General features: G+C 61.5%; 3 protein-coding genes across 5 annotated transcripts in view; 1 reads left to right on the top strand and 2 right to left on the bottom strand.

The window, feature by feature from the left end:
- Positions 1-699, bottom strand: part of SART3 (spliceosome associated factor 3, U4/U6 recycling protein) — a 28,979-nt gene extending 28,280 nt beyond the window's left edge. The window contains exon 1 of one of the 2 annotated variants that reach the window (XM_068163348.1): positions 341-699. In XM_068163348.1, the coding sequence (XP_068019449.1) occupies positions 341-517 (177 nt within the window). In that variant the 5' untranslated portion in view covers positions 518-699. The remainder of the gene's footprint in view (positions 1-340) is intronic. The other variant, XM_068163349.1, reaches the window with a different exon arrangement.
- Positions 700-854: 155 nt separating this feature from the next.
- On the top strand, positions 855-5,680 carry ISCU (iron-sulfur cluster assembly enzyme). 2 transcript variants are annotated; one of them, XM_068163351.1, is made up of 5 exons: positions 855-929; positions 1,883-1,996; positions 2,781-2,891; positions 3,941-4,019; positions 5,184-5,680. In XM_068163351.1, exons 1-5 carry the CDS (start codon positions 915-917, stop codon positions 5,279-5,281), a joined length of 417 nt encoding a protein of 138 aa, XP_068019452.1. In that variant the 5' UTR covers positions 855-914; the 3' UTR covers positions 5,282-5,680. The 2 variants fall into 2 exon arrangements, with proteins under 2 accessions (XP_068019452.1, XP_068019451.1); XM_068163350.1 differs by lacking the exon at positions 855-929 and adding an exon at positions 1,092-1,176.
- A 2,764-nt stretch (positions 5,681-8,444) lies between these two features.
- Positions 8,445-13,829, bottom strand: TMEM119 (transmembrane protein 119). Its single transcript, XM_068163347.1, has 2 exons — positions 13,741-13,829; positions 8,445-9,933 (listed from the first exon to the last, which is right to left on the bottom strand). Exon 2 carries the CDS (start codon positions 9,902-9,904, stop codon positions 9,143-9,145), a length of 762 nt encoding a protein of 253 aa, XP_068019448.1. The 5' UTR covers positions 9,905-9,933; positions 13,741-13,829; the 3' UTR covers positions 8,445-9,142.
- Positions 13,830-14,253: the final 424 nt, after the last annotated feature.

Genomic DNA, 14,253 nt, shown 5'->3' with positions numbered 1-14,253 from the left:
GGCGTTTTCCCATCCCTGCCGCGCTCACTCCAAGGGGAAGTCACAATGAACAAGCCCGCAGGGAGGCGGGGGTCGCGCCTCCCTTGGAGGTCTCCCGGGAAAGAGCCCCCGGTTCCCCCGGACGAGCCTCACCGGGGCTGCTGCCGGGGCTGCGCCCCGAGCCGCTCCCGCGGGATGCCCGGGGCCGCCGCGTCTCTCACAGCAGCGCGGACGGGCCCCCAGCGCAGCGCCCTGCCTAGCCCGGCCTCCAGCACCGCTTTCCGTGGCCTAGGAGCCTAGTGGGAGCCGAAGCGGTGATGCTGCCCCACCGCCCCCTCCCCACGCCGCCGCCGGGCCCCACCTGCTCCTCCAGCCGCTGGATCTCAGCCTCATTCTCTTTCTCCTCGTCTTCGCCATCACCAGACGAGTCTGAATCGCCCTCGTCTTCCGAGTCTCCTCCCGACTCGGGGTCGCCCTCCGGCAGCCGTTTCTCCTCCTCTGCCGCCACCGCAGCCGCCTCAGCTCCCGCCGCCGCCATCTTATGGCGCTCCCTCCGCAGCCAGCCGCGCTTCGCCAGCCGACGGAGCTGTCTCAATGGCGCCTGTCCCGCCGCTGCACGCTGCCGCCGGGCGAGCGCTGCGAGGACAGTGGCGAGCGGCCTCCCTCAGCATGCAGCGTTCGGCTTCTCGCCGAGACCGCGCTGCGGTGAGCGCTGCCAAGGCCGCACCCCTTGTCTTCTTGGCTGAGGTACAGGCACTGCCGAAGCCTCGGGGCCTCGCCGTGAGAGGTCCTCTGAGAAGGTCCGGGGCATGCGCGGCGCGTCTCGCCCGCCATGTTGAGTGTGGCAGCCGCCACTTGCACATCCTCCGGTCCTCGTCATATCAGCTGCATCGTGACTGGAAGCAGCGCTTATCGATCCCTGTAGCGCTAACGCAATGGGGATTCCGCAGGTGACTTCAGCGCTCGGCCCCTTCTGCGCAGAGCCTCTTCCCCGGGGGTAAAACGTGGGCGCCGGGGCCTGAGGCGCCGAGGGGGCGTGGTCGGGGGCGTGGCCGCCCGGCCCGAGTCTATAAAAGGGCGCGGCGGGGCCGGCCGCCCCCGCACAGGCTCAAGATGGCGGCGCTGAGGGTGGCGGGGGCGGCGTTGTTGCGGCCCGGGCGCGGGGAGGCGGTGACCAGGCTGGGCTACCACAAGAAGGTGAGGGGCTGCGAGGACAGGGAGGGAGGACAAGGCATAGATACGTGGTGGTGGTGGGCCACGGGGATCTGGAGAAGCGGATCTCCGTGTGAACCTCGTGAGGTTGGACAGGGCCAAGTGCAAGGTCCCGCGCCTGGGTCAGGGCAGCACGCGGTATCGATCCAGGCTGGGGATGAGAGGCTGGAGAGCAGCCCCGGGGAGAAGGACTTGGGGTGTGAGAAGCTGGACATGAGCCGGCACGATGCGCTCCCAGCGCAGAGCCAGCTCTGTTGTGGGCTGATCCCCAGCGGGGCAGAGACACAGACCTGGAGCGGGGCCAGGGGAGACCACAACCATGCTGTAGGGCCAGGCTGAGCGGGTTGGGGTTGTTCAGCCTGGAGAAGGGTCTCCAGGGAGACCTTCTGGGGACCTTCAAGTGCTTGAAGGGGCTGAGCAGAAATCTGGGGACAGACCTTTGAGCAGGGCCTGGTGTGACAGGACAAGGGGCGATGGTTTGAAACTGAAAGGAGGAGGTTAAGACTGGAGGGAAGGGAGAAATTGTTCCCCGTGAGGGTGGTGAGAGCCCGGCCCGGGTTGCGCAGGGAGGTGGGAGCTGCCCCGTTGCAGGTCAGGCTGTGTGGGGGCGCTGAGCAGCCTGCTGCAGCTGCGGGGGGCTCGGCCTGGGCGCCCTTCGGCGGTGCCTGAGGGTGTGGCGGTGCCCTCGCAGGTGGTGGATCACTACGAGAACCCTCGCAACGTTGGCTCCCTCGACCGCAACGCCAAGAACGTGGGCACCGGCCTGGTGGGCGCCCCGGCCTGCGGAGACGTCATGAAGCTGCAGGTGACCGGGGGGGGGGGGCGTGACGGCAGGACAGGGGGGGGGACAGTGCCGGCAGGACAGGGGGGGGGGCAGTGCCGGCAGGACAGGGGGGACAGTGCCGGCAGGAGAGGAGGGGGGGGGACAGTGCCGGCAGGAGGGGAGGGGGGACAGTGCCGGCAGGAGGGGGGACAGTGCCGGCAGGAGGGGGGGGGGGACAGTGCCGGCAGGAGGGGGGGGGGGACAGTGCCGGCAGGAGGGGGGGGGGGACAGTGCCGGCAGGAGGGGAGGGGGGACAGTGCCGGCAGGAGAGGAGGGGACAGTGCCGGCAGGACAGGGGGGACAGTGCCGGCAGGAGAGGAGGGGGGGGGACAGTGCCGGCAGGAGGGGAGGGGGGACAGTGCCGGCAGGAGGGGGGGACAGTGCCGGCAGGAGGGGGGGGGGGACAGTGCCGGCAGGAGAGGAGGGGACAGTGCCGGCAGGGGAGGAGGGGACAGTGCCGGCAGGAGAGGAGGGGACAGTGCCGGCAGGAGGGGGGGGGGGGACAGTGCCGGCAGGAGGGGGGGGCGGGGCAGGACAGGGGTGGGGACAGTGCCGGCAGGACAGAGGGTGTCCCCCGAGGCCACCTCAAGGCCCAAACCCTTCCCCTCGGGGCTGCGGTGGGAGCCTTCCCTCCTCACACCCCAGCCCCGAAGCGTCCCCTGGGCCCCGGGCAGGCTGCGTCACGCTCTGCCGGGCCCCAGAGGGCGGCTGCGGGGTGGCTGCTGGAGCCAGGCCGGCCCCTGAGCTGCCCCCGACGCTGTTGCAGGTGGAGGTGGACGAGCACGGGAAGATCGTGGACGCCCGGTTCAAAACCTTCGGCTGCGGGTCGGCGATAGCGTCGAGCTCGCTGGCCACCGAGTGGGTCAAAGGCAAAACGGTAAGGGCCCGGCAAAGCCTCAAACCCCCCGGTGTCCTCTGCTGGGAGCAGGCAGGAAGCCTGCCCCAGGGATTCCAGCACTGCCTTTGTGCAGCAGGAACAGGTCCGGCCCTGAATTGTAGGGCAGGAGTTGCCTTTTCCAAGAGCCCCCCTACCGTTCCTGCTGGCTGCACAAGACACAAAGCACTTCCCAGCACAGCAGGTGGCGACTGCAGCTTCTGGCAGAAGGGCTAATGGTAGAGCACTTTCCTCTTCAACATCTTCATTGATGATCTGGATGAGGGCATTGAGTCAGTCATCAGCAGATTTGCAGATGACACCCAGTTGGGAGCAGATGTTGGGCAGAAAGGCTCTGCAGAGGGACCTGGACAGGCTGGACAGATGGGCAGAGTCCAACAGGATGGCATTCAACAAGTCCAAGTGCCAGGGGCTGCACTTTGGCCACAGCAACCCCAGGCAGAGCTACAGGCTGGAGTCAGAGTGGCTGAGAGCTGCCAAACAGAGAGGGATCTGGGGGTGCTGATTGACAGCTGCCTGAACATGAGCCAGCAGTGTGCCCAGGCGGCAAAGAAGGCCAATGGCATCCTGGCCTGCATTAGGAACAGCGTGGCCAGCAGGAGCAGGGAAGTCATTGTGCCCTGTGCTCAGCACTGGTTAGGCCACACCTTGAGTCCTGTGTCCTGTTCTGAGCCCCTCAGTTTAAGAAGGACATTGAGACTCTTGAAGGTGTCCAGAGAAGGGCAATGAGGCCGGGGAGAGGCCTTGAGCACAGCCCTGTGAGGAGAGGCTGAGGGAGCTGGGGTTGCTTAGCCAGGAGAAGAGGAGGCTCAGGGGAGACCTTCTTGCTCTCTACAACTACTTGAGCTTTGCTTCATTCTCACTGCTGCTCAGCTTGAGACATTCCTTCATTCCAGCATCCTTTGCTGCCTCTGGCAGTGGAGATGTTCTTCCATGTGGCTTCTGGGGCCTTAAAACTCTCTCTGCCAGGTGCCTCTGTGGCTCACGTTGCACCTCACCTGAGCAGTGACCGCAGGGTGTCTGCCTTTCAGGTTGATGAAGCGCTGAAGATCAAGAACACAGATATAGCCAAAGAGCTCTGCCTTCCCCCAGTCAAACTGCACTGCTCCAGTAAGTAAAGCACCCAGCACAGCCCAAACAGCAGCTGGGGGTTGGGTGGGAGGCTCCAGGGAGCGCCACAGCCACCTCTGACTCTTGTTTTCCAAGTGAAGCTTCTGCACAAGGAACCAGGATAAGGTTGGCTCCCAGGAGGAAGTTGCTTGTGTTCAGGTTTCAGGGCTGTTCTAAGATCTCTTGGGTCTTTTGGGCTTGGTATGGCAGGTGTTTAAAAGGTCAGAATAAGGTGCCAGCTGCAGTGGTGCTTGCTGCTGGCTGCTCTGGTTTTCACCCCATCTTTGGTGCTAAATCAGGGCAACAAAGCTGGTGAAGGCTCTGGAGGGCAGGTCTTGGGAGGGGAGGCTGAGGGAGCTGGGATTGCTTGGCCTGAAGGAGGAGTATGAGAGGAGACCTCATTGCTCTCTACAGCTCCCTGTAAGGAGGTTGGAGTGAGGCTGGTGGTGGCTGCTTCTCCCAGGTGACTAACAGGACAAGAGGAAACAGCCTGCAGTTGTACCAGGGGAGGTTTAGCTTGGGCACGAGGAAAAACATCTTTGCTGCAAGGGTGGTCAGGGATTGGAACAGGCTGCCCAGGGAGGTGGTGCAGTCCCCATCCCTGGAGGTGTTCAAGTGGTTGTGGCACTTGGGACCATAGACTCATGCAGTGGTGGGGGCTGGGAGGGACCTCTGGAGATCACTGGGTCTAACCCCTGCCAAAGCAGGACCACCGGAGCAGCTCACACCGGGAGCACATCCAGATGGGTGCTGAAAGCCTCCAGAGCAGGAGACTCCACAGCCTCTCTGGGCAGCCTGTCTCAGTGCTCAGTCACCCTTACAGGAAAGAAGTTTTCCCTCATGTTGAGGTGGAGCTTCCTGGGTTCCAGTTGGTATCCATTGCCCCTTGCCCTGTCACAGGACACCACTGGGAAGAGCCTGGCTCCTCCTTGCCTCCTCCCCTTCAGATACTGGTAAACATTCATAAGTTCCCTGCTCAGGCTGCTCTTCTCCAGGCTGAACAGCCCCAGGTCTCTCAGCCTTTCCTCATCAGACAGAAGTGTCAGTCCCATGGCCTCTAGTGGTCGTGGAAATGCTGGGTGGGAGGTTGGGCTTGACCTTAGAGATGTTGCCAGCCCTGGTTTCTCTGAGTGCCTTCTCCTCCTCCTTGCTCCCGGTTCGCAGTGCTGGCCGAAGACGCCATCAAGGCTGCCTTGGCTGACTACAAGCTGAAGCAGGAGCCAAACAAAGGGGAGGCAGAGAAGGAAGCCAACAAGGCCTGAAGCTGCCTGCCAAGCTCATCCTCATTCCACTCTGCGGTGCAATCTCTCTAGCTGTTGGTAGGACCCTCTGCACTACTGCAGGAAGCTGTAAGATACGCACAACTTACGCACAAGGTGTCACTGCTCACCTCTCTACAGCCACTCTCCTGCTGCTTGCACCTCTGGGGGCCTGGCCCTGGCCACAACCTGTGTCCTCTGGCCACAACCTGTGTCCTCTGGCCACCTGAAGGGTGAAGAAGCCTCCTCAGCTGCAGTGGCTTCTCTCAGGAGAGAACAATCCTGCTGTTCCGGTACTGGAAGGGCTGCACTTTGTTTGTTGTCTTTGGTTTTGGGGGGTGCACTGGGGAAAGATGTATAGTTTTGCCTAATATTTTACAGAATTAAGTTGGGGAAACCTTGCCTTGGTCTCCATGTTGGTGTGAGAAGTGCAGCTCAGCCTCTGCGTGGCTGCAGGCCGCCTGCAGGCAGCAGCTGCGTCCGGCTTGCGTTTCGCAATCCGCGCCTGGCTCCCTCCTCCCCCGGCTGCTGGCAGGCTGCAGCAGGCACCAGAGGGCACTGGCACTACACTGCTGGCACAGGAGCACCTCCTAGAGTTGTTGAGGTTGCAAAGGACCTTGAAGGTCATCCAACCCTTAGCCCAGCACTGCCAAGTCACCACCAAATCACGGCCCTCGGCGCCACACCTCCACAGCTTTGAAAGCCCTCCAGGGATGGGGGCTCCACCACTGCCCTGGGCAGCCTGGGCCAGGCCTTCACAACCCTCAAGGGGAAGCAATTGTTCCTCATGGCCAACCTAAACCTCCCCTAGGGCAACTTGAGACTGTTTTCTCTTGCCCTGCTGCTCCATGGGAGAAGAGCCTGACCCCAACCTGGGTTGGAAGGGACCTTCAAAGCTCACCCAGTGCAACCCCCTGCACTCAGCAGGGACACCTGCAACTAGAGCAGGTTGCTCACAACCTGACCTGGAATGCTCCCAGGGATGGGACATCTCCCACCTCTCTGGGCAACCTGGGCCAGGGTCTCAGCACCCTCAAACATTTCTTCCTTCTCTCCAGTCTGAATCTCCCTCTTTTAGTTCCAACCCATGGTGACACTGGGCTGCAAGGAAGCCCCCCCCAGGGAGCAGAGACAGATCTGTGCCCTCTGGGGCTGCCTCTACACCATCTGCTGAGCTCTACTGGAGGGGCAGGGTGTGGAGAGAGCATGCCTGGTGTGGTGGTCACCCACTTGAGCATTCAACACAGCAGCTGTGAGCTGCTCCCCAGCCTTTAAAAGATGACTACTTGGAGGGGAGCAACAGCTGAAAACGAAATGCCTTGTGGTGCTCTGGCACAACTTACCCTCTGTGCTGCAGGCCACCACTCCCTCCTGTAGGCCACCACTCTCTCCTGTGCCTTCTGGTGGTTGCTTTTTTGCCTGGGGGAGGGGGGGTTGGTTCCATAGACTCCAAACCAACCAGAAAACACATTTGGAAACACTGAAGATTTGAAACCACACACAATCCCACCCCCCCCAAAAGCAAACCCCAGCCCCCTTCCTTGGCTCTTCCCCCCCCCCCCCCCCCATTTCAAACATTAAAAACCACATTTAAGAAGCAGCTGCTCTGCAAAATCATCTCTCCCCAACAGTTTTTTTTTTGGGGGGGGGGGGAGTAGTTTGGTGTGGGGTTTGGGGTTTTTTTAAGTGCCAAGCAGGCCCTGGTGCTGTTCCTTGCTGTGGTTTTGTCACTCCCAGGGACTGCCCTGCGGGGCCTCAGCTTGGCACTGCTGGGCCCCACCCCAGGCCCATCTCCCTGCGGTGAGGAATGGGCCTGGTTCCTTGGGAACAGCCCTGTGGGTTCCCAGCTCAAAAAAGAGAAAAGAAAAGAAATAAAAAGGAATCCAGCAGGGGAAGGTCCAAAATTAGCCAAACAGCAGCAGAGTTGGTTCCTTGTGCTCAGCAGAGCGCAGGAGGGAGAGGAAGGCCACCCCAGAGGCTTCCGAAGCGGCGACAGGAGGGGGAGACCTGCCTCAGGGTGGGATAAGGATGGGGGGCTCCAGGCATGGGGGCAGGCAGGGGTAAGAAAATACAAGGATAGGGGGTTCCAGGAATAGGGGGAGGCAGGGGTAAGGAGGGTTGCAGGGATGGGGGGAGGCAAGGATAAGGGGGGGGCTCCAGGGATGGGGGGGAGGGAGGGGTAAGGGGGGACTGCAGGGATGGGGAGAGGCAGGGGTAAGGGGGGACTGCAGGGATGGGGAGAGGCAGGGGTAAGGGGGGACTGCAGGGATGGGGAGAGGCAGGGGTAAGGGGGGACTGCAGGGATGGGGAGAGGCAGGGGTAAGGGGGGTTGCAGGGATGGGGAGAGGCAGGGGTAAGGAAAAATTACAAGGGTGGGGGGATGCAGGGCATGGGGTTACAGGGATAGTGGGATGCAGGGCTGGGGGATGTGCAAGGATGGGCACAGTTACAGGACTGGGGATGCAGGGGTAGGGGGATGCAAAGATAAGGGGATGCAGGGGTAGGGGGGTTACAGGGCTGTAGGGATACAGGGATGGGGGGATGCAAGGATATGGGGTTACAGGGATAGGGAGATGTAAGGATAAGGGGATGCAAGGATATGAGGGTTACAGGGCTAGGGGGATGCAAGGATATGAGGGTTACAGGGCTAGGGGGATGCAAGGATATGAGGGTTACATACAGGGCTAGGGGGATGCAAGGATATGAGGGTTACATACAGGGCTAGGGGAAGTAGGCTGTAGGGATGCAGGGACATGGGGATGCATTGCCTTTGAGGCAGACAAGCCTCTGTTACCACCACACACCCCCTCCCAGCTTTTCCTGCCCTGCATGGTGCAGCTGCATCAGCACCCTGCATCCCCACCCCCCCCAGCCACCACCACGTCAGCTGTGGGCTGAGAGATAAAAGTTTCCCAGAAGCAGCGTGTCCCCAGACAGATTTTGTGGCTGATAAACCTGTCCCCAGCTCCTGGGGTGGCACCCACACAAATAACCCTCACCCCAAAGTATGGCCAGGCCGTGCTAGGGGGGCGGCTGTGGACCCCTGGTGGGCTGGAGCTGAAACCAGCGGCGTGGGGCTGGGAGGGCCCTGGAGGAGCAAAGAGGAGAGCCTGGGGCTCTGTTCTGGCCACCTCACCGGCTGCAGGAACACACAGGAGAGGACAGCTGCGGAGGAAAGCTCTTTATTATAAGCTGGAGGGGTTGAGGAAAGGGAAGAGTCCAGCTGGGCCATGGGTTTGGGGCAGGGAAGGGCAAGGATGGGTCCTGGCTGCTAAAGCCTCTTCCCTTCTCTCAGCCGGGCAAGGTCACCCTGTCCTCACTGCTTCGGTGGCCACAACGAAGCCAGCCCACGGTGGCCAAGGTCGTGGTGAGCCCCTGCTCCACTCTCCAGAGCAGGGAGCAGCTGCCGTGCTCCAACACTGCCCAGAGGCTGCAGCTCCTCCTGGCAGGCTCCCAGCACAGCTCAGGACAGCAGTAACGAGCAAACTAAAGCTGGAAGAGCTTGGTGCAGGGCAAGAGCTGCCCAGCACAGAGCTGGGGGAAGGGGGCAGAGCTGGGACTGGGGACTGCACCCACACAGTGCCCGGGGGTGGGACAAGCCTCCTGGGGGCTGACACACTCCAGCAGCGTGGAGAAACGCTGCCAGCCCCCCACCATATCTGCCAAAACAAGCTGATGGCTTGGCCACAGCATCCCACCAGTGGAAGGGCTGATGGGGGAGGGAGCAGGGAATGGGGGGGGGGGGGGTTGGGTTTCATCGGGGCCTCTTTGAGCCACCACGTACAAACCACCGTGTCCATCGTGTGTCCAGGGCGTCCCCTGAGCCGGCAGCTCCTCAGGTTCACCCAGGACCAAGTCCCTGCCCTAGATGCCAGGGGGAGCCACAGGGCCGTCCTGGGGCGCAGCAGCATCCCCTTTCCCCCCTGCTCCTGTTGCAGCCGCTGCTTCCTCAGCGCCTGGATTTTGGGGTGGGGGCTCAGCAGCCGGTTGCTCATCACCCTGCTTTTTGCTTCCTTCCTCTTCCTCCTCCTCCTCCTCGTCTCGGGGGGCTTTCTGCTCCCCCTGGGGCCCGTTGGGCAGCGATGCCTTGGGGGATTTGAGGTTCTGGGCAGCGGCGAGGATGTCTGCCTGCAGCTGCTGGTTGCTGTCGAGGGGCTCCTCGGCGCCGGGGTCGGGGGCTTTCTCGGGCACCTCGCTGAAATCCCGCGGCCCCCCCACCTTGTCCCGCTGGTCCACGTACTTCTTCTTGGGGAAGGAGGACGGGTAGTAGGCGGAGGCTTTGTGCTTCTGCCGCACGATGACGGCGGCGCAGATGATGAAGAGGAGGACGAAGGCCAGCGAGCCCACCACCACCACCAGCAGCATGTACTCCTTAAAGAAGTCCGCCAGCCCCTCCAGCAGGCCGCCCGGCGCCGAGCTGTTGGTGACGGCCGTGCCCGCGGCGGTCCCCACGGTGGGGCTGCTGCCCGGCGTCAGGCGGCGGCCGGGCGGCGTGGCCGGCACCTCCTCGCCGTCCCCGCTGCCCACCGCCTCGGGCAGCACCGCCGCCCGCCGGGGCGCTGCCGCCTCTGCTGCGGCCAGCACCACCAACGCCAGCACCAGCGGCCGGCTGCCCAGCGCTGCCATCGTCCCCCCGAGGGCTCGCGGGTGGCGACCTGCGGGATAGAATCGCTCTGGTTGGGAAAGAGCTCCGGGGGCACCGAGTCCAACCACTCACCCAACACCACCACAGAACCGCCACAGAATCCCTGGATCAATCAGCCAGGTTGATTGAGACCTCCAAGAGGTCAAGAGACCTCCAAGATCACCAAGTCCAATTGATCACCCAACCCTAACTAATCAACCAGGCTGGGGCACTAAGTGCCTCATCCAGGCTTTCCTTAGACACCTCCAGAGATGCTGGCCCCACCACCTCCCTGGGCAGCCCACCTCAGTGGACAATCTCTCCAGGATCAACCCTAAATTTCCCCTGGCACAGCTTGAGACTGTGTCCTCTTGTTCTGGTGCTGCTTGCCTGGCAGAAGAGACCAACCCCCATCTGGCTACAACCTCCCTTCAGGGAGTTGTAGAGAGCAAGAAGGTCTCCCCTGAGCCTCCTCTTCACTGTGACCATTGAGTCAGGTAGTGGGGAGGGCAAAATATTAACACCCAGACCACAGGCCCACAGGATGTTAGGGGTTGGAAGGGACCCCTGGAGACCTTCAAGTCCAACCCCACTGCCAGAGCAGCTCCATAGAATCTAGCACAGATCACACAGAAATGCATCCAGATGGGTCTGGAAAGTCTCCAGAGAAGGAGACTCCACAACCTCTCTGGGCAGCCTGCTCCAGTGCCCTGTGACCCATAAGGTACAGAATTTCTTCTTCATGTTGAGATGGAACTTTCTGTGCTGTGGTTTACATCCATTGCCCTTTGTCCTATCCCAGGGCACAAGTGAGCAGAGCCTGTCCCTTCCTGATGGAGCGAGACCCCCCACACCCTACCCCAAGCCAAACCCCACAGTGTGCCCACAGGTCATAAGATCATTAAGGCTGGAAGAGATCATGGTTTAATGGCCATGATGGTGTCAGGTCACCAGTGGGACTTGATGACCTTCAAGGTCTTTTCCAACCAAAATGATTCTATGGCCTCTAAGGTCAAGCCCAACCATCAACCCGACACCACCATGCCCAAAGTGCCATGTGACTCCCCACGAAAGGGTGTCTCCATACAAAGGGGCAAGTGCAAGCACTGAACCTCCCTCCTGGGTTTAGCTAGGAGTTTCCATCACAGGAAGCTGGGACAGGACATAACCAAGACAGCTGAACCATCACACCACCAAGCTCAGGCTCTCACGGATCTGTCAAGGTTGGAAGAGACCTTTGAGACAGTCAGGTCCAACTGCTCCCCATCCCACCACAACTGCTAAGCTACTACCACTGAACCATGTCCCTCAGCACCACAGCCAAGTGTCTGTTAAATATCCTCAGTGTTGGTAACTCCACCACCTCCTTGGGCAGCCTGGTCCAATGCCTCAGAACCCTTGCTGTGGAGAAATTGTTCCTGGTATCCAACCTGAACCTCCCCTGGCACAGCTTGGGGCCATTTCCCCTTGTCCTGTCGCTTGTTGCATGTGAGAAGAAATCAACCTCCATCTGGCTGCAGCCTCCTTTCAGGGAGCTGGAGAGAGCAAGGAGGTCTCCCTTCAGCCTCCTTTTCTCCAGACTAAACCACCTCAGTTCCCTCAGCTGCTCCTCATCAGACTTGGGTTCAAGGCCTTTCCCCAGCTTCATTGCCCTTTTCTGGACCTACTCCAGCCCCTGAATGTCCTTCTTGGAATGAAGGGCCCAAAACTGAACCCAGTATTTGAGGTGTGGCCTCACCAGTGCCTGGTACAGTGGGACAATCCTTGCCCTGGTCCTGCTGGCCACTCTATTCCTGCTGCAAGCCAGGATGCCATTGCCAGGGAAGTGGTAGAGCCACCATCCCTGGAGGTGTTCAAGAGGGGATTGGATGTGGCACTTGGAGCCATGGTTTGGTTAGTTGTGAGGTGTTGGGTGATAGTTTGGCCCTGATGATCTTTGAGGTCCTTTCCAACCTTGTTGATTCTCTGATTCTATGTCCTTCTCAGCCACCTGAGCACACTACTGCCTCATCTTCAGCTAGCCATCAGTCAACACCCCCAGGCCCTTCTGCACCCAGCAGCTCCCCAGCCCTTCACCTCTGAGCCCTTAACCCTGCATGGGGTCGTTGTGCTTAAGTGCAGCACTCAACGCTCGACCTCGTTGAGCCTCTCCTTGTTCACCCTCCTAAACAGCCTTCAGCAAGCAGAACCCCAGCTCATATTCCCTCTCCCACCATCACCCCAGGCTCTGCATTTGTTTTGCAACGGGTGTGCTGCAAAAAAAGCCCCAAACACCCAAAGCAAAACAAAAAAGATGGCAAGCAGCTGAAGCTTGGAGTTGCTCAAGGCCGGGGGACGCTGCAAGGCGCGGGGCCGCTGCCAGCAGCCAGCTTCAGACAACGGCCGTGGGGCTGAGCAGAGAATTCCTGAAAAATGGAGGCTCCCAGTGGAAACTTTGACACAGGCAGCGCTGCAGAGGGGCCAGCCCCCACCGCCGGCCGCATTTCCCAACCGCTCGTCCCGGCGCGGACCGTTAGGGACCGGCCCCAGCTTCAGCCTGGCTAAAAATAGGCTGGGGGCAGGGTTTCACCCCCGGCGGCCGAGCGGTGCCGGCACGGGGCATGAACCTCACCCCCACAGCCCACCCCCGAGCCTTCAGAATGGAGCTGGGGTGCACTGAATAGGGGCTCCCGGGGGGTCCTGGCTGGCTGAGCATCTGCGGTGCAAGGTTCCCCCCTCGCCTGTGCCGTGCTGCTCCGGGCTGGATGGGACTGGATTTGCCCCACGCCAACAGCCGCAGACAATGGTGGACATGGGACGAGCGTTTCCCACCCTGGCTGAGCTGCACAGCTCTGTGGGGCTCAGGAGCAGGCTGCAACCTTCTCCCCAGCATGTTCCCCGGGGATGGCAGCGTGTTTTGTCTGCCCAGAGCCATGGAACACCACCAACCGCTCCCCACACTCTCCCGCTCCACATCACCGCGTACAAAGGTCTCACAAACCAGCTCCACAGGGCCTCCCCAGGACAATTCCCCCAACCTCAGACCCCCCTGAATCCAAACCTACCTCTCATTTTCCTCCCCCCCAAAACCCCCCCAAGCCAGCCCAGCAGCACTGCAGACCAGGAGGGACTCCAGCAGCAGGACTTGGCTTTCAGGCTCCTTCCCGGCTTCCGAATCTGGTTTGCACTAAACCAGAGCAAACAGCTGGCGGCAGGGGCGCCCCCGGACCCCCGACCCTCCCAGCTCACCGCAGGCGTCGCCGTGCCGGGGGCTCTGGACTCGCTGCAGCAACCACAGCACTGCCAGGATGGGGGTTTTGAGGGGGCTGGGATGAGCCCCTTCGCCCTCCCCCTGCTCCACAGAGAGGGGCCCCTCAGCAGAGAGGGGTCCCGGGGAAGGCAGAGGCATCGATTCACCATGAGCAAGCAGAGGTGACAAGCAGCCATGGTCACAGGGGGCCTGACCCAAGCCCAAATGAGTGCCAAGGGCAAGGCCTGTCACCGTGTCCACCAGTCCTCCATCCGTATCTTCATCCCATCCCACCTCATCTCCACCCTTGCCCGCCCCCAGACCCACAGCGCATCCCCGGCTCCGGCTGGGCTGCAGGCAGCCGATCCCTGCTCCGCTTCCCCGCGCTCCCCAAACGCTTGGGAAAGTCACAATTTGATGTTGTCCAGGCACAACATCCTCCAGCCCGTGCCTGGGCACACGGCCACACGGCCAGCTCCATCCCACAGCCCACCACGGGGACCGTGCGCAGCCCTCGTCCCAGCGACCCAGCAGCGGGGCAGCCTGCAGCCCGCTCCAGAGCCACCCCAGACCCGGGGAGCAGGCTGGAACTGCCAGTGGGATCCTCACCTCAACCTGCAGCCTCCACGCTGATGAGGAAGGAGCTGTGAGGATGGGGTCCCTCCCAACACCTCACCTCCTCAAGACCCTTTCTGCTGCCTGCTGGGACGAAGCCTCCTTCTTCTTCTCCTCCTCCTCCTACTCCTCCTTCTTCTTTTCCTTCTCCTTCTCCTTCTCCTCCTCCTTCCTCCCAGCCCAGGACCAGCTTGTTCTCATTAAGGCTGGTTTGGGGAGGGACTGTGGGAGGCCAGTGAGGGGCAGGCGGCCCCCAGCCCCCGCCCAGCTGAAATCCATCTGGGAGATGTTGAGGGCTTCCCAGCCTCTTGTCCTGCCAGCAAAGCAGGGAGCCCCTGTGCCCCCCCAAACATCCCAAGAGCACCACTGGAAGGAGTTGGTTTTAGGGGTGCAAATGGGGGAGGAGGTCACAGGGTGTGTGTGTGGGGGGGTGTTGCAAATGAGGGTTTATCCATGAGGACAGAGGTAAAACCCCCATCCCATGGCCACATGCTGTGGAGGGACAGT

This window comes from Melanerpes formicivorus, unplaced genomic scaffold (genome assembly GCF_026170545.1).
Source record: "Melanerpes formicivorus ecotype bairdi unplaced genomic scaffold, bMelFor1.0.p_v2 SCAF_72, whole genome shotgun sequence".
NCBI classification, from domain to species: domain Eukaryota; kingdom Metazoa; phylum Chordata; class Aves; order Piciformes; family Picidae; genus Melanerpes; species Melanerpes formicivorus.
The sequence above is the reverse complement of the archived record's forward strand: the minus strand, read 5'-3'. Positions and strand labels throughout refer to the sequence as shown.

Bases quoted from the DNA above. Each gene is read 5' to 3' on its own strand.
- TMEM119 (XM_068163347.1), bottom strand. From the start codon at position 9,904: ATGGCAGCGCTGGGCAGCCGGCCGCTGGTGCTGGCGTTGGTGGTGCTG.
- ISCU (XM_068163350.1), top strand. From the start codon at position 1,093: ATGGCGGCGCTGAGGGTGGCGGGGGCGGCGTTGTTGCGGCCCGGGCGC. The intron at 1,177-1,882 runs GTGAGGGGCTGC...GTGCCCTCGCAG, and splicing joins GGCTGGGCTACCACAAGAAG to GTGGTGGATCACTACGAGAA. The intron at 2,892-3,940 runs GTAAGGGCCCGG...TCTGCCTTTCAG, and splicing joins AGTGGGTCAAAGGCAAAACG to GTTGATGAAGCGCTGAAGAT.